Source organism: Podarcis cretensis (assembly GCF_951804945.1).
Source record: "Podarcis cretensis genome assembly, chromosome: 15".
Lineage (NCBI taxonomy): Eukaryota > Metazoa > Chordata > Lepidosauria > Squamata > Lacertidae > Podarcis > Podarcis cretensis.
Window position 1 is genome coordinate 7,040,989 of NC_137185.1, and position 18,769 is coordinate 7,059,757.

General features: G+C 49.2%; 1 protein-coding gene across 6 annotated transcripts in view; it reads right to left on the reverse strand.

Moving 5' to 3' along the window:
• Positions 1-18,769, reverse strand: part of ACACA (acetyl-CoA carboxylase alpha) — a 207,022-nt gene that overhangs the window by 72,339 nt on the left and 115,914 nt on the right. For all 6 annotated transcript variants that reach the window (XM_079955359.1, XM_079955357.1, XM_079955358.1 and 3 more), the window contains 4 exons: positions 6,234-6,503; positions 5,297-5,394; positions 4,779-4,899; positions 3,437-3,547 (listed from right to left, as the gene is read on the reverse strand). In XM_079955359.1, coding sequence (XP_079811485.1) covers positions 3,437-3,547; positions 4,779-4,899; positions 5,297-5,394; positions 6,234-6,503 — 600 coding nt within the window. The remainder of the gene's footprint in view (positions 1-3,436; positions 3,548-4,778; positions 4,900-5,296; positions 5,395-6,233; positions 6,504-18,769) is intronic.

Consider the following 18,769-nt stretch of genomic DNA (forward strand, 5'->3'; position numbering starts at 1 on the left):
GATGTTCCAAAAGCCACAATTTTTCAAGTGCTCAGGTTAGCTGTTTGCAAGAGGGCTGAAGAACAGGCCTCCCAATGCACTTCGGGCACCACGACAGTAATGGCAGCACCTGCCAGCCTGCATGCCACCACTAGGCTGCAAATCTCCGGGATTAGATTGCTGCCCAAAGGGGAGGGGGGGGGGATAAAAAAGTGACATCTCTTCCTCGATCCCCCCCTGCCACCACCGCTTTCTCCCTCCCTCTCCCTCCCTCTGTCCGTAACTCAAGGGCAAATTGTTTCTCTCTTCTGCACACAAGAAGCAACCTCTCAAGCATAAATCTCAAACAGCTGCTGCCTGGGTGGTGCGGGTGATTTAAGAGCCTCGGCCTTTGACTCCTGCTTCCAACCCTGTTTAAAATCTAAAGTGGGATGGGTTTGGGGTTGGGGCAATTTGGTCCCCAGAGGACAATTCATTCAGGTGCACACAGCAGGCAGGCCTCGAAAAAGCTGGCCCCTCTCCCCCCCCCCATCTCCTCTGCTCTTTTGCTTCTTAGGGAAGGGGAGTTATGCTGGAGAAAGAGTAACTGCAGAGCCAGCAGGGAAAGGCACACAGGCCTAAATTAATGCAATCATGGCTTGGGGTTGCACAACGGCAACAAAATGGTTGCACAAAATGGTCAAAGGCCTGGAAACGATGCCTTATGAGGAATGGCTAAGGGAGCTGGGCATGTTTAGCCTGGAGAAGAGGAGGTTAAGGGGTGATATGATAGCCATGTTCAAATATATAAAAGGATGTCACATAGAGGAGGGAGAAAGGTTATTTTCTGCTGCTCCAGAGAAGCGGACACGGAGCAATGGTTCCAAACTACAAGAAAGAAGATTCCACCTAAACATTAGGAAGAACTTCCTGACAGTAAGAGCTGTTCGACAGTGGAATTTGCTGCCTAGGAGTGTGGTGGAGTCTCCTTCTTTGGAGGTCTTTAAGCAGAGGCTTGACAACCATATGTCAGGAGTGCTCTGATGGTGTTTCCTGCTTGGCAGGGGGTTGGACTCGATGGCCCTTGTGGTCTCTTCCAACTCTATGATTCTATGATTCTATGAATGGCGACATTCACTTGCTAGCTTTGCTCCCATCACTCCTTCACTTTAGAGCCAGGCTGGGGGATTTCAGGCTTCAAGGGACAGAAGGGGGTGGGGTGCAAAAACTAGCCTCCTACACAAAGGTAAAATTGACATGTGTCACTCTGCCCACTCTTGCCTCTGGCTCCACCCACCACTAGAATGTGGCCCCTGGAAAGTTGTCTGGAAGGGAATGTGGCCCCCAGGATGAAAAAATGTACCCCACCCTTAATATAGGGTGGGAAACATTACTGAATTTTGTCTGGGTCAGGGCAACATAGGAGCCAACTCTTAGGGGCCGAGGTCCCTTTGCCCCCCATAAAATATTTGAGGGGGTGCCCCCCCCTGTTGATGGGCATTGCCATTCAAGTGGTGTATGTCTTGTGATGGATGATGCAAGGCAGGGCTTACCTGGGCCCCCCTAATATTTTGTGCACCCCTGCTGGGCAGTATACGGGGTTTCAAGCCCACCTATTTTATCTTCCCAACCTACTCAGCAGGACAGGAAAGACTGAGAGAAGAGTTACTTCATGGCTGAGCATGGATTTGAACCCATGTGTTTTATGTTCTATTCTGATGCTCTAACTTGAATTTTCCCAAGCTGCTGTCCTCCAAGTTCCATCTTCCCTGGCCAGGTTGGCTGGGGCTGATGGGAGTTGTAGTCAAAAACATCTGGAGGGCGCTAGGTTGGGGAAGCCTGCCCTAACCACAACGCCACCTTGCCAGTTATGGTAAAATGAAACCACAGCATTAACAAGCATCTACATAGTGCTTTTCCCAAATGCTAAAGTGCTTTCTGCTAAACACAATGCTCGGTAATCCTTACAAATCTACCCTGTGAGATTAGCATTGTTCTCCCCCATTTTGGAAGCAAGAAAATTGTCTAGCTGAAAGCTTTCTAGTGATTTCATGGCAGAGGTAAGCTTTTACTCCTGAATTCCTTGGCATGTAGCTCACTTTCATCATCATTTTTTGGGAGGAGTTTCAAAAATGTTGATGAAAAGTAGGAGAGAGACAGATTTCGTGAGTCAATGTGCTAAAATGTATCCTGCTCTAAACTAGACTGGCTCGCCAAAAACTAACCAGGATGTTGCTGCTGTGCAAAGGAGGTCAGGCGTGCAGCATTTACTCAGGTGATACTGCCACCTTTGGCAGCAAAGTAAACAGGCCAGTGTGAGGTTAATTCTTCAGGCGCCTGCTTCCATGGGAGGTCTGGAGAGTGGGCAAAAAGAGAGAACCAGCCTTTTCACTGGTGGCTCCCCATTTGTGCCATGCTCTCCCCAGTGATGCTTGCCTGGAGCCATTACTATATATCTTCAGGTACCAGGCAAAAACCTTCCTTTTAAACCAAGCCTTTGGCTTTTAACAATCTATGACCTTTTACAGTAGGTGGGATGTTTTAATGCTCCAGTGTTAATGTATGTATATTAAGGGGGGTTTGTAAGTCGTTTTCTTCTGTAAGTCGCTTTGAGTTTTTTGCCACGGCAAAAAAGTGACCAATAAATTTAATAAATAATAAGAGTAATTCCTCTAGTGCATGCTAACTGGGAGGAGTGGGAAAGTCCCATGTAGTTGCCTGTGACCTCTAAAGCCAAGGGGTCATCAACCAGTGTGCACCAGCATCCCCCATGGTGCCTATAAAAGGTCTCAGTAAATAGCCCCTCAAAAATCCACAATGCACAACAGCCTATTTGCTCTTCCAGATCAGTTCTTGTTTGCACTGGCTCAGACTCTCCCACAGCAGCCATCATGTAGCTGGAGCCCGTGGGACTTTGCCAAGCTTCCAAATGTGCCCACTAGCAACCCCCTGCCTTAAGTGTAAATTCCCCAAAGTGTCTTAATTAGTATTCTTACAAAATACCCTGGATAAGAGTGCAGGATTTAAAGTGGGTTCAGCAACATGCCCACAACAGTCCACAACAGACAATCTTGGAAACAAAACTTTGCTTTTATTTTGTCATAACAGCACTAAAACCTACTGACTCTTTAAAACATTTTTTGTGCTGCTTTATTATAATCATTCTGCATATATAAGACAAAAAACCCTGCTTGATTCAACCAATGGGAGGCCTCATCCCATTCAGGTATTGCCCTTCATCGTGAATAGGTAAGCAACCCCATTGCTCCCAAGTGGCCTTCAGTGGGCCAAGCCAGACAAGGATCTCCACTGCAAAGTGGTGGCCTTCGCTACACAACCAACTCAGCCAGGCCCGCTAGGCCAAATAAAACAAAGGTACTAGCCAATAAGAGTCCAAAGTACACCAAGCTATGACAAATGATCCCACCGGCGAAACGAAAACTCGTATTTGAAAAACGAAAGCAAAAGGGAGACTTACTTTGTTGAGGGCTCCAGCTCCGGTTAGGATGAGATGTGAATTTTCCACTTGGATTGTTCTCTGCCCCAACCGGACAAGGTAAGCCCCGATTCCAATTGCCCGACACGTCACCTGAAGACAGAAATTTGTACCTGTTTCAGTTCCACAGGGCTAGACTGTGTCTCTCCACGAGCACTGTTCTTTGTCTGCGTCCTGCCAGTAGCATCCTCTGTAGCTGAGCAATCCTGCTGCACCGGCTGCGATCGGATCATTCAGTTACTCCCAGTGCAGAGCAAAAGCAGACCTGTCGATTCACAGAGGAAGGAGGCTGCCCACTGGGTCTCCGCGTGAGCTACTCCTTGCCTCCTTCCTCCAAGAGTGGACAATCCTGCTGCATCTCTGCATCGGGAAAACTGGGACCCAAAATGACATCCTCCATCTATACCTCTGCTGTTAAAGCCATGTGTTTCTGAGAGGACTTTTTGGGAAGGGAGTGGAGGACTACAAATCAGTAGAGAAACTCTGGATTTGAAACCCTATAATCAAGGATGAGCATTCAGAGGACCGGTGGGTGGAGGTGGGTCAACTACAGCTTCTCACAAGGTGCTAGGATAGCCCGTCCACTCCATCCCAGTGCAAAACACACACACAATTTTGCACCTCAGCCACTTTCTCCCAAAACTGAGTTACAGGCTCTGTCTAACCCCGTTACCACCAGCCACTGCAAGTGGCCCCAGATAATTCTCCCGTTATCTACTTCCATAGCTTATTCCCCTAGCACAGGGCCAGGCCTGCAGGTAAATGTTAAAGAGCAGTCAAGGTGTGTTTTAAAGGATGGGCATTGCCCAGTCTCTGTTGCTTTTTCCACTGTGGTGCCCTTAGCTTGGGTGGGAGTGAGCCATAAGAATGTAAGAAGGGGCCTGCTGGATCAATCAGGCAAGTAGCCCTGCTAGTCCAGTGTCCTGTTCTCACTAAGCAGACGCCACCTCTGGAAAGCCTGCAAGCAGGGCCCACAGGCAACAGTGCTCTCCCCACCTGTGATTCCCAGCAACTCGTACTCAAGAGGAGGGAATTACTCAGAGGTACTTAGAGAGTGGAAGAGCGAATTCAACAGCTTACTTTGCACCCTGTGAAGAAGCACTCTTGTTTTTTTGTCTGTCCTGAATCTTCCAACATTCAAGCTTCTAGTTCTAGTAACTATAAGAAATGGAGTCATTTGAGCAGTGCCATCGTTAAATGACCCTAGGATACTAAACGACTGGCCCAGAAGCAGCCCAGCCTTTCCACAATCTCTCTACATCATTGCAGGCCTTTTTTTGCCATCCCCAAAACACACGGACAAACACACGCAACTGTGGATTACCAGGCTGATAGTGATAATATCTTCATACGCCAGTGATGATTCTCCAGCGATCATGCCAGATCCCCGCAAGTTCTCAGTTCCAAGTCCTTCTTCCTTCCCAATGATATCTGTAATTTTATACCTGATAGGGTCAACCCCAAAGAGAGAGAGGGAGAGAGGGAAAGAAAGAAAGAAAGATACACCTTTATAAAATGTCAGGGCTCTTGGAGACAAACACTTCCCAGAAAAATCCCCAGTATCTCAAAACCCTAGAAGCTGCTGCCAGTCAGTGTAGACAATACTGGGCTAGATTTACCAACACACTGACTCGGTGTAAGGCAGCTTCCTATGTTCATTAAACTGGGGAAATCCTCTTTTTCTCACAGTGTAAACATAACAGCAACCATCCCCCCAAGCTTGTCAATGCCATACACCTGGCATGCAAAAATGTGGTATGATAAAATGAAGATGTAACGCAAAACAGATTAAAATAAAACCCAGTGTCCATGCTTTAGGAAATAACGAGCGCACACAGTTACCTAGATTCTCCTTCGTCCTCCACATGCTCACAATGCACTGAGTTCAAAGCACTGACTCTCTTATAATCCTGGGGAGTTAGGTAGAGATACTTAAATCCCTGTTTGGGCAGAAGAGAAAAAAGGAGAACAAATGAAAACCCCATCAGAGAAGTTCCTTCGTTCTCACACCAAACCCACATTAGTCCAAAACAACTAAAGAGCACAACGTTTTGCAAAGTAAATATGTAAATATAAAAGTAGCAGGATACATATTTGTACGTGTTAGGTGATAGTGTCCTTTATCAAAGTTGTCCCTTCATACCCCAAACCCTGCTCCCCTTTTTTCCTAACACTGCCCCAACTTCCATTTTATCCTCACCGCAAGCCTGTAGGCAAGGGTGCAGTTAGGGAATTTTGTTAACAATGATTTTATGGGGTGCAGGGGCTCCTCTTGAGAAGGCAGCATGTGCTGCTTCAAAATGTGGTTAGCCAGCCCTACTGCAGTTTGAATCACAGAACTGTAGAATGGGAAGGGACCCCAAGGGTCATCTAGTCAAACCCCATGCAACGCAGTAGGAATATGCAGGTGACCCATACGGGGGGACCAAACCCACGACCTTGGCATTTTTCAGCACCATGCTCTAGCCACCTGAACTAACTGCCAAACTTCCTCCCTGAAGTCCTACCTTGTCGGTAACGTTGCCTTCTGCGGAAGGTTAGGCTACCACTGCTTTTGACCCAAGGTCACCCAGTGACCAGGTTTGGGATTTAAACCTTGGTCGGAATCCGAATCTGCTACTCTAACCACTACACCATGCTGGCTTCCTCGGTGCATCAGACACAACTTTCAAAAGCTGCACTCTTTAATTCAAACCTCTTTTCCTCCCACGTAATGGGAGCCTCTACCAACATGGTAGAGACGCTACACACACAGTTCTGGCATGGCCAGAGCCCTTACTTTGTACGGGTCGGCAGGGTCTTCCCAGGCGACGTGGAACATGTGGCGGATCTCCTCGGCCAATCCGATCCTGGCACCGCTGTTGGCTGCCACGTAGATCCGGGGGATGCCCAGCTGCCGAGCCAGTTCCGATGCCCGAAGGAAGAGCAGGTCTTCTTGGGGTCCAAAGGACCCGATCCGGTAGGTGATGTCATTGCTAATGACGATGATGTCCCTCCCATCTGGATACTCGGGGCTCTTGAGAGTCATTCGCCAGGCCACCATGCCAATCTGCAATCGAGAGAGGCTATTAGTATATATATTTTTTAAATCTTCATCACCATCATGACTTATCATGAACATAGGAAGCTGCCTTATCCAGAGTCCACCTAGCTCACCACCATCAACACTTGACCAGCAGCAACTCTTGAGGCTTTCAGGCAGGTAGTCTCTTCCAACCTTACTGGAGATGCTGGTGAGTGAACCTGGAGCCTCCTGCCTGCTCTACTGCTGAACTGTGACTCTTCGTGAGCCATTGGTATATTTCTACCCTGCCTTGCAACACTCCCATTTTATTCTCAGAAGAGCCCTGTGCAAAGCCAGGCTTCTGGGACAAAGTCACCCAGACAAGTTCAAGTTCAATCTTTATTACAGCCAAATACCAGACAAGAGAAATAACAATAACAACACATATAACTACATCAGCACCGAGGGGCAGAAGCAATACACAAAACCCAAAATTCCATATGTATGTTAGTTATTTACATTGAAAGTAACACCCTAGCAGCTGCTGCTGCTTGCGTGAGTGTTGGGAGGACCGCTCCCTCTCCTGCCAACTCCATCCGGCCTAGGGGGCGGGGCCTGCACTCACTGCCACAGCATAAGAGGCCTGAGAGAGGCCTCCGGGACACGACTGCTGCTGCTGCTGCTGCTTGCGTGAGTGTTGGGAGGACCGCTCCCTCTCCTGCCAACTCCATCCGGCCTAGGGGGCGGGGCCTGCACTCGCACCCACAGCATAAGAGGCCTGAGAGAGGCCTCCGGGACACGACTGCTGCTGCTGCTGCTGCTGCTGCTGCTGCTTGCGTGAGTGTTGGGAGGACCGCTCCCTCTCCTGCCAACTCCATCCGGCCTAGGGGGCGGGGCCTGCACTCACTGCCACAGCATAAGAGGCCTGAGAGAGGCCTCCGGGACACGACTGCTGCTGCTGCTGCTGCTTGCGTGAGTGTTGGGAGGACCGCTCCCTCTCCTGCCAACTCCATCCGGCCTAGGGGGCGGGGCCTGCACTCACTGCCACAGCATAAGAGGCCTGAGAGAGGCCTCCGGGACACGACTGCTGCTGCTGCTGCTGCTGCTGCTGCTGCTTGCGTGAGTGTTGGGAGGACCGCTCCCCTCCTGCCAACTCCATCCGGCCTAGGGGGCGGGGCCTGCACTCGCACCCACAGCATAAGAGGCCTGAGAGAGGCCTCCGGGACACGACTGCTGCTGCTGCTGCTGCTGCTGCTGCTGCTTGCGTGAGTGTTGGGAGGACCGCTCCCTCTCCTGCCAACTCCATCCGGCCTAGGGGGCGGGGCCTGCACTCACTGCCACAGCATAAGAGGCCTGAGAGAGGCCTCCGGGACACGACTGCTGCTGCTGCTGCTGCTTGCGTGAGTGTTGGGAGGACCGCTCCCTCTCCTGCCAACTCCATCCGGCCTAGGGGGCGGGGCCTGCACTCACTGCCACAGCATAAGAGGCCTGAGAGAGGCCTCCGGGACACGACTGCTGCTGCTGCTGCTGCTGCTGCTGCTGCTTGCGTGAGTGTTGGGAGGACCGCTCCCCTCCTGCCAACTCCATCCGGCCTAGGGGGCGGGGCCTGCACTCACTGCCACAGCATAAGAGGCCTGAGTAGCTACCGGCAGCAATGGACAAAATGGTTTTAAATGTTTTAATCGCTTTTAATTTGCAGCACTTTAAATGGTGGTTGTTGTTTTTTATAATATTATATTATTTCATTATTTTATTTTTGCTTGGGGTGGGATAAGCACTGAGTCAGCACTATTGTTCCTTGCTTTGCTTTGTTTTGTTTTGTTTTGTTTTGTTCTGTTTTGTTTTATTATTATTATTATTCTGTTAAATTATTATATAGTTTGTATTTTGCCTTTTAAGGGGGAGGGTCATGGCTGCCTGGGAGTGGGCCTCAGCCAATAGATTGGGTGGGGCAGGTTCCACAGGGGGAGATGTATTGGGACACCCGATCTCAGTGATCACGGGCAGGAGGAGGAGTTATGCTAAGACCAGACCATGTCATTACCGAGGAGGCAGGTTTAGTCGTTGTTTGAGGACTATCCCTGCCTCCAGGTCTGGTCCTGACCGGAAGGATACAGTAATCAGCAAGGGAAACCCACATGACCTGAAAGTGTTGCTGTGCAATGCCAGGTCAATGATGAATAAAACTACTGCCATCCACGACCTGATTGTGGATGGAGGATTTGACCTGGCATGTGTGACAGAGACCTGGTTGGATGAGGCAGATGGGCCTGTCCTTGCCGCTGCTTGCCCACCAGGTTTCTCTTACGCACAGCAACCCAGGTCATGTGGGCGGGGAGGGGGGTTGCAGCGATTTTTAGGAAGTCATTAGTCTGCACCAGGCGTCCTATTGGGAAGACCCAGTTTTCTGAGTGCATGTTCTGGAAGTTGGGCAATAGGGGCAGTACAGGATTCCTACTGGTGTACCGACCTCCCCACTGCACCAAGGATTCCCTGCCCGAGCTGCTTCAGGTCGTGGCGGATATACTCCTGGAGACACCTAGCTTGGTTGTCCTGGGGGATTTTAACATCCATGCCGACACGACCTTACAAGGGGCAGCTCGGGACTTCGTGGAAAGCATGGCCTCCATGGGGCTGTCCCTGAATAAGTTTGGCCCAACTCATAGCCACGGACATGCCTTAGACTTGGTGTTTACCTCTACGGATGTTGGTGATCTGACATTAACTAAAAGCGAAACAAAAGAAGTGCCATGGTCAGATCACTTCCATGGACTTCTCCGCAACCCTTCCCCTCCGCAGGGAGGTGGGACCGATTCGGATGGTCCGCCCCCGCCACCTAATGGATCCAATTGGCTTCCAGAGAGTGGTAGGGGATGCTTTATCCCAAGTTGATGGCCTTTCAGCTGATTCCCTGGTGGCACGCTGGAATGCGGAGCTAACCAGGGCTATTGACTGTCTGGCTCCGAAGTGCCCTCTCCGATTGCATGGAGCCCGGACAGCCCCGTGGTTCTCCCCGGAGCTGAGGGTGATGAAACAATCGTTGAGACGGCTAGAGCGCCGGTGGCGGAAAACTCATTCTGAATCAGACCGGACACGGGTTAGAGCTCAACGTCGAGCCTACCAAGTGGCAATGGCGACGGCGAAGAGGGCCTTCTTCGCCGCCTCCATTGCATCTGCAGAAAACAGCAGCAGGAGACTTTTTCAGGTGGTTCGCAGTTTATCGGAACCACCCGTACCACCGGGGCCTGGTAGGGACCCCAAGATCTCCTGCAATGCTTTTGCAAAGTTTTTTGCAGATAAAATCGCTCAGATTCAGAAGGAAGTAGACTCCACAGTGGGAGCAGGGCCAGGGCGGGAGAGTGCTAGAGTTCTGTCTGGTCCTGTTATATGGGATCAATTCCAATCTGTTACCTCCGAGGATGTGGACAGGCTGCTTGGACGAGTGAAACCGACCACCTGTCTTCTTGATCCTTGCCCATCCTGGCTGATAAAAGCGAGCCGGGAAGGGCTGGGCGATGGGCTTTGCGGGGTGGTGAATGCTTCCCTCTGTGAGGGAGCCTTCCCAGACCCGCTGAAAGAGGCGGTCATTAAACCGCTTCTTAAAAAAACATCTTTAGACCCGGCCAATTTGGCCAACTATCGCCCAGTCTCAAATCTTCCATTCTTGGGCAAGGTGATTGAGCGGGTGGTTGCTGAACAACTCCAAGCACGCCTGGAGGAAACGGACCATTTGGATCCCTTCCAATCGGGATTCAGGCCTCACCATGGGACTGAAACTGCCTTGGTCGCGCTGGTTGATGATCTCCGGCGGGCTAGGGACAAAGGTGAGAGCTGTTTCCTAGTTCTGCTGGATCTCTCAGCGGCCTTTGACACCATCGACCATAACATCCTTCTGGACCGTCTAGAGGGGCTGGGAGCTGGGGGCACTGTTATACAGTGGTTCCGCTCCTTCCTCCTGGGCCGTGTTCAGAAAGTGGTGGTGGGGGATGAGTGTTCAGACCCTTGGGCCCTCACTTGTGGGGTACCTCAGGGTTCCGTCCTCTCCCCCATGCTTTTTAACATCTATATGAAGCCGCTGGGAGAGATCATCAGGGGGTTTGGACTGGGTGTTCATCAGTATGCAGATGACACCCAGCTCTACCTCTCCTTTAAATCAGAACCAGTGAAGGCGGTGAAGGTCCTGTGTGAGTGCCTGGAGGCGGTTGGAGGTTGGATGGCGGCTAACAGATTGAGGTTGAATCCTGACAAGACAGAAGTACTGTTTTTGGGGGACAGGAGGCGGGCAGGTGTGGAGGATTCCCTGGTCCTGAATGGGGTAACTGTGCTCCTGAAGGACCAGGTGCGCAGCCTGGGAGTCATTTTGGACTCACAGCTGTCCATGGAGGCGCAGGTTAACTCTGTGTCCAGGGCAGCTGTCTACCAGCTCCACCTGGTACGCAGGCTAAGACCCTACCTTCCCGCGGACTGTCTCGCCAGAGTGGTGCATGCTCTGGTTATCTCACGCTTGGACTACTGCAACGCGCTCTACGTGGGGCTACCTTTGAAGGTGACCCGGAAACTGCAATTAATCCAGAATGCGGCAGCTAGACTGGTGACTGGGAGTGGCCGCCGGGACCACATAACACCGGTTCTGAGAGATCTGCACTGGCTCCCAGTACGTTTCCGAGCACGATTCAAAGTGTTGGTGCTGACCTTTAAAGCCCTAAACGGCCTCGGTCCTGTATACCTGAAGGAGCATCTCCACCCCCATCGTTCAGCCCGGACACTGAGATCCAGCGCCGAGGGCCTTCTGGCGGTTCCCTCATTGCGAGAAGTGAGGCTACAGGGAACCAGGCAGAGGGCCTTCTCGGTAGTGGCGCCCGACCTGTGGAACGCCCTCCCATCAGATGTCAAAGAGATAAAGAATTACCTGACATTCAGAAGACATCTTAAGGCAGCTCTGTTCAGGGAAGTTTTTAATATGTAATGCTGTATTGTTTTTAACACTGATTGGGAGCCGCCCAGAGTGGCTGGGGAAACTCAGCCAGATGGGCGGGGTATAAATAATAAATTATTATTATTATTATTATTATTATTATGAAGTGTGTGATACCCAGGCAGTGTCTTTCTTGGCCAAGTGGGTATTTGAACCTGGGATTTTCCAGTCCTGGACTGAGCCACGACCTTCCACCCCTTCTTCCCCCAGGAAAGACCAGCCTGCTTAAGAGGCGATCTTCTCCTAATGGGGCTTATTCCCAGGAAAGCAGGCAGAGCGTTGCAACCTAAAGTTCTAATCCAAAGCACACTTAAGTCAAGTCAGTCCAATGGAACTGGGTAGGAACAAAGGAAGCGTCCTCATGCTGTGTCAGACCATTGGGTCCACCTAGTTCAGGGTGGTCTACATGGATTGAAAGGGGGTTCAGAACGAAGACATCCCTAGCCCAACCTGTCCATGCCAGGGATTAAACCTGCCTGCAGAGAAGACGCTCTTCCACAAAGCTACGGTCCTTCCACAAGTGGATGTTTTTAGGATTGCTCTTATGGAGGGGTAGGTGGTTCCCAGTGAGGTCTCAGTTTGAAAGAACACTGCTTCTAGAGGAAGTCACCACATCACACCCAGACTATGCTTAGATTAGGTGCGGGTTGCATTTTTCAGACTAAGGGCCACATTCCATCACAGGCAACCTCCTGGGGGCCGCATGCCAGCGCTGGGTGGAGCCAGATGGAAAAGTGGGTGGAGCAACAGACATGACTCTTGTGTGAGTGTACAGCAGACTACCCTGCACCGATGCAGATGGCAGAAGCTTTTACGTGCACACGTTTCTCTACCCAGGCAGGCATGATCACAGCCTACTGGCACTTTCCAGCCAGGAAACGGCACTTGAGCGGGACGTGGAACAGAGCCTGTGGGTAGCAGGCATGGACACAGAAAGGGGTATGGCCTGGGAAGAGTCCCAAAGGACAGGAAAGAGAAACCTGGAGGACCGCATTCGGCTCCTGGGCCTGCCTTAGTTCTTAAACAGATGAATGGAAGAAGAAGAGGAGGAGCAGCAGCAGGAGAGTTAGGGCTGGCCTCTCTGGAGGAGGCCCCAGTCCAGTCTGTAGCAAACTTCCATTCCGGCTGCAAATATAAGGCACGGTTGCATGCGGCTGTTTATTGAGGATTCTGTGCCCCCACAGCGTCCATGGGTGGCATCCTCATCAAAATGCTGTCCCGTGTCATTTAATCCAGATGTGATGTTTTGGTCCAGTGGGGGGGGAGGGCGGGAACGGAATCCAGTAAGTAAATAAATAAATAAAATGCAGAAATGGTAAATATGGATTAAACGGGGATGGGGTAATGGGGCAGGAACACAGGGCGTCATTCTGACGAGGGCAATGTTGTATGAATGTTGCAAAAAGCTTGCGCACACCGGCAGCACCGAGTCCACAATAGAAGTGCCACGGGGAAGTGCCCTTAGGGAGGGGGAAAGGATGCCTGTGTTTCCTCGGATCGGCTCTTGGTCTCTGCCTCCGTGTTGCAAAAAGGGGGAAGCGGGAGGGAGGGGAGGCAGAGGGAGAGCATTTCTTTCTCACTCGAAGATGCAAAGAGTCTAATTTAACTGTTTTTTTGTGTTGGCGAAATGATGTGTGCCACAGGATTTCCATAAGAAGTGGAACCATTATTCTCCTGTAGAAACCCATTTGGCCTGAAAGGTATCACTGGACGGGATGGGAAAAATCAAACCCAATGAATTATTCACGACCTCCGATCAGAAGCAATCATTATTTCTCATGTTCCAAACTGTGATTAGGGTTCTGTGCTGGGATGTCATTTGCCTCCCTAGGTAACAACAGCAGCACGGAATTGCATGTGCAAGGGAGAGGCAGAGAGAGATACATAATACACAGCCTGTATTATGGAGGGGTGTGTGTGTGTGTGATTTTTCGCACATGTACCCTCTCTCTCGCACACAGATGTATGGGTGAGTGGGTTTGGGGTGGGCACACAAACACATACATATCACAGATTAAATGTGACTTATCAGGCACTTAAAATAATATAATGAAGGCTGCAACCTTATGTACAATTGAAACACATGGAAGTCATGCCTAACACCTTTGCATCGTACACAAAGTTTAGTGCATTGGGGTGAGGGACACCCCAATGAGGCATCCCAAATGAATACAATTTAAAATACATATATACTATGCTTCCGTCTCACTTTTCCTTCAGGATGCTCCTAAGAAGAGACAGAACAGACAGAAGGTAGAGAAGGTTCATAATTCCTGCCCCCATCAATAGTTCATAATTCCTGCCACCATCAATGGCCAACCAAATGCACCCAGGAAGTCCACAACCAAGACATGAAGGACAATAGTCTGCTCCCGCTGTGACAACTGGCATTACTACACGCTTGACCTAGAAGTTCCACCAAGCTACTGTGGCTAACAGCCATTGACTGACATATCCTCTATGAATTGGTCTATTTGTGGTTTTGTTAGGCCATAGGCTCACAGAGGCTGAAATGGGACTCCCATGAAGACTAGATCGAAACCTACCATGAGGTGTATGCATCTAACTAACCAGGTGATGTTTGGGACTCCAATCAGCCCCAGGCTGTCCCTGTATCTAGAAGTATCATGTAGCCAGGATGATGGGAGTTGTAGTCCACCGGGAGGACTGCTTCAGAACCTCATTCTGCCAAAGGCCACGTTACATGCTTGTGGTCCCACCAGACAGATGACCAGCTCCCTCCATAGACAGTGGAACCTCAGCATTGGGAGCAGCCATTCTTGATCTGACCAAAAGGCCCATCCAGTCCGGCATCTTGTTTCCACAATGGCCCCCCAGCTGCCCCCCAGGGAACCCATGAGCAGAACGTGAAGGCTACAGCTTTCTCAACAACTGGTTCTCAGAGAGATATCATAGCCATCACAGTTAGCAGCCATGGACAGAGTGCTCAGACAAGAACCCAACGCTGTAATGCAGACATCTAACACACAACACTGCAACTCAGACATCAAAACATGGTTAAAGGATTTAAGTATAGTATTTAGACAAGCCACTGTCTGCAATTCCTGCAGGTCAGAAACAGAAACCATATTGCCGCAGACGTGGACGGTACGGTTTCTGCTAACCATGGTGGGGTGTCTGAACAGACAAACCTTCGCTATAGCTGTTTCTCCATTAATAACCTCCGTTAATTTGTATACTCTGCTTGCAAAGCTGTCTAAGCACATGGCTGTCACCACACTTTAAGGCTGTGGGGTTCCATAGCTCCTTCTGACAGCGAACTCCTGTGTCTGTGACAATAGGATGTTGAGAAACCAAGAGAGGTCTATCAGGGGAAGGTGGAGGAGGAAGTTCTAAAGTTTGCAAGAATGCTATATTAATAAAGACCCTGATGTTGGGAAAGATGGAGGGCACAAGGAGAAGGGGACAGCAGAGGACGAGATGGTTGGACAGTGTTCTCAAAGCTACCAGCATGAGATTGACCAAACTGCGGGAGGCAGTGGAAGACAGGAGTGCCTGGCATGCTCTGGTCCATGGGGTCATGAAGAGTCAGACACGACTAAACGACTAAACAACAACAACAACAACCCCCACAAAAAATACTCCCCTCCAAAGAACCCAACAAGGGCTGAGCATGCTCAGTGTCCTCTAACACACAGCTATGGGATGCTGAGCGTAAGTTGGACAAGAAATTGGAGGTAGGCAGACATAACGGCCTTCTTGAGTCTCTTGGAGTTTATGAATTTTCCAGGAATGGATGGATGGACATTTGACACCCTGAATGATTGTAGTGCAGGTGCACATTGGGGTATACTGCAGTTATGTTGTGGTGGTGGTTGCAGGTCCAACTTGCAAATGAAATCATGGCTTCAGAGCATCACATGCCCATTGTCCCTACGTGCTCCTTCACACACCTCAGCTGCCCAGCTTGCTTTGCTCTGACACGCCTTGCCTTGGGTTCTCAAGACCATTCAATCCCAGAGGCCCATTCGTAGAGGCACCCAAACATCAAGCACCTGTCACCATCGTGCACAACTCTTCCTATACAAGCCTTCACCTATTTCTGTCTAGTAAAGACACTTTAATGGCAAGGTGTGCCGGGGAAGAAGATGGTTCAGAAAATGTCTAATTAGAGGATTTCTCTCCCCCCCCCGCCCCCATGTCTCAACCCAAGGCTGCCTTAATGGAAGAATTCTGACACCTAGTGGCAAGTGGGTGAAATATCAGCAGGCTCAAAGGTGTGTGTGTTTTAAACGGCATCTGCAGCAAAGGCTTGCTGTCATTTGCATCGCTCAGGAGGACAAGGAAAATCCTTCAGGAGGGGGGAATCCACTCATCAAGAAACACATCCTCTTCCTACATTATCAGGAGCTACTTGTTCTGTATCAAGATTATCCCACGCAGGGGCAACCCAGCAAATCACACCTGCACTCCCCATAAAAGATTGCCTGCGAAAAGGTTAATACAAGAGATATCGACCAATTCAAGATTGTTTGTTGTTGTTGCTGATTAATCATCTGGCTTTGAAATCAATTCATCACATTTAAACTAGCAAGGTACGGCATTCGAGAGGACTTGCTGCAGATATATCCTATATGTACTATTAAACACGAACTTGCTCTCTTATCACAAACTCACCAATTATTAATTTACCCCAAAATTTTACCAGATACGCAAGAATAGGAGCATTTGGGAACTCCTCCCAAACAGCCCAATGAGGACTGAGAATACTCGGTGGCATGGACTGTTGAGTGGAGAGGGGTGGAAAAGGCCCTGCACCACCAAAAGAGTGGCAGGTGGGCAGCAAAGAGAGGGGCTCCTCAGTTGTGACCCTTAAAGTGTGAGGAACATTCTCCCAAGGGAGGCCTGCCTGTCTCTCTTGCTTCTTATATTTGAAGCAGCAAAAACCTTTTTGTTTACAAGGGCCATTTTTGTTTCACTGTTTGCTTTTGTAATGATGAGCCCCAAAGTTACAAAATTTGGGGGAACTCTGGCTTGTTTACACTATTATTTCATGAGAACAAGCACGGATCTGAAACCATGGTTTCAGTTCATGGGTTGTTCACTCTAGCCACAGCTTAAACAAACCAACAACTTGCCAAATTTGGACATTGTGGGTAACTCTGGTGAATTTAAAACCAGCATTGGAATCTTTCTGGCCTACTTCCCACAGGTGGAAAAGAGAAGGCAGAAATACATACGTTCACAGCTTGCTTCAGCTAATTCTTGTAGTGCAGGGATAAAGCCCTGCCGATGTTCCTGGACTACAACTCCCAACACCCCCTGAGTCCTGCTTGGCTGAGGCTGATTATCATCTCTTAATTCATGGGTCGCCTTTTAAATGCTTATCAAATCAGTTGACAAACGTATCATAAAAGCAACACCGAAAATAACATCCCGTAAATTTAAAAGCAGAGATCCATTCTTCCAAGTGGGAAAGCTTGTTGGAACATAAATGCCTTCAGTTGTTTCTGGAAAGTGAAGATAGTGGACGCCTGTTGTATCCACAGGACAGAAGAAGTCGCAGTAAAAGCTCTGCTTTGAGCCACTGTGGAGCAGGTTTCTGATATTTGGGGGATGTGCAGGAGAAACTCTACTGCAGAGCGCAGGGATGTATGGCTGGGGCAAGGTGATCTCTCATGTAAACTGGTCCTGAGTGATAGAGGGCTAGAGCATGGGTAGGCAAACTAAGGCCCGGGGGCCGGATCCGGCCAAATCGCCTTATCAGTCCGGCCCACGGTCCAGGAATTGGTGTGTTTTTACATGAGCAGAATGTGTGCTTTTATTTAAAATGCATCTCTATTTAAAATGCATCTTATTTGTGGGGCATAGGAATTTGTTCATTATTTTTTTCAAAACATAGTCTGGCCCCCCACAAGGTCTGAGGGTCAGTGGACCAGCCCCCTGCTCCCAAAGTTTGCTGACCCCTTGGCTACAGTGATAGAGGTTGGTGCCAAAACCTTGATCTTGTCCTGTTTGGGTAATGGGAGATGGTGTCTGGGGAGCCACAGATTCCCCACGCCTGCTGTGAATAAGTAAATAGGTATCGGAGGAGAAAGCTGTCCAGGGGTGGCGACAAAACCGCTTCAAAAGTAGTCTGAGATGGTCACGTCCAAGTACAGCCCCTTCACCTGTCAGGTTTCATTTGTCCTTCAGATTACTGATGGCCCAAATGTCTCCCCTCCTCTCCCCCAAACGGATTAGCCACTCACGCTTGGAGAATTCAAGCTATTGTCGTGCAATACACACACCCCATCCACCCCTCTGCCCCGCAAGGCTTTTGGTTAACACAATTGGATATGAAGGACTCAAAAAAGGGGGAAAAAACCTCATTCCCAGCAGTAGCTAATCCCACCAGGAAACAGCTTCACTGACAACCATTTGCAAAGTTCCCTAAGTGACAGTTGCAGAACAGAAAGGTCGCAGTCTGGGAATAAGAAGAAAACTTTCCACAGCTCTCCCTTAGTGCTCTGAAAATAAACTGCAAAGATATATTCCCAGACAGGATAGAACTTGAATCCAAACCAGGTTTGAATTAACACTCACTATTGTTTTGGAGAAACATATATTCTCTTGATTCAAGAAACCCACAACACTGGTTTCTCTCACATTGCTGGTTTTTCTTGAGTTTTTAAAGTTGGGATTTCTATGCTCTCTGTAAGGCCATGGTAGTCGTTTCCCAGACTTGGTTGGACCCTGAGCTGTTCTAAGAACACATTTAGAACATAATATGTGGTTCTGGTTGTTTTACCCCCCAAAAGGATACTGTAAATCTGGAAAGGCTTTCCAAAAAGAGCAGCCAAAATGATCAAAGGTTTGGAGCAACTCCCCCCTAATGAGGAAAGGCCAGAATTTTGAGGGTTTCCTCATTTTGAGAAAAGGCTTTCATATTACTAGAACTCTGGGCCATTCAACAAAGATGAACGTTGGAAGATTCAGGACAGAGCGCATAAACTATGGAATTTGCTTCTTCTACAAGAGGTAGGGGTGGCCCACAACTTGGTTTATTTTTATTTATTTCATACTATTTTTACGCCTCTTGACTATAAAACAAAACAAAACCTCAAAGCGGTTTACAAAAAGATAAAACGTTAAAATCGAGAAAATTCCACAGCCCTAGTTTAAAGCATACAAAAAGTTAAAATACTAAGAAAAATCACCTCAACTTTCTAAGCATCTAGGTAGGCTGGTCCGAACAGGAATGTTTCTAGCAGGCACCGAAAAGAGTACAGTGAAGCCGCCTGCTTGGTCTCAATAGGCAGGGAGTTCCAAAGTGTTGCCACAGCAAACAATCGAGTTCTTATAAATGTGGAACGGGCATTATGTGGCATTTGTG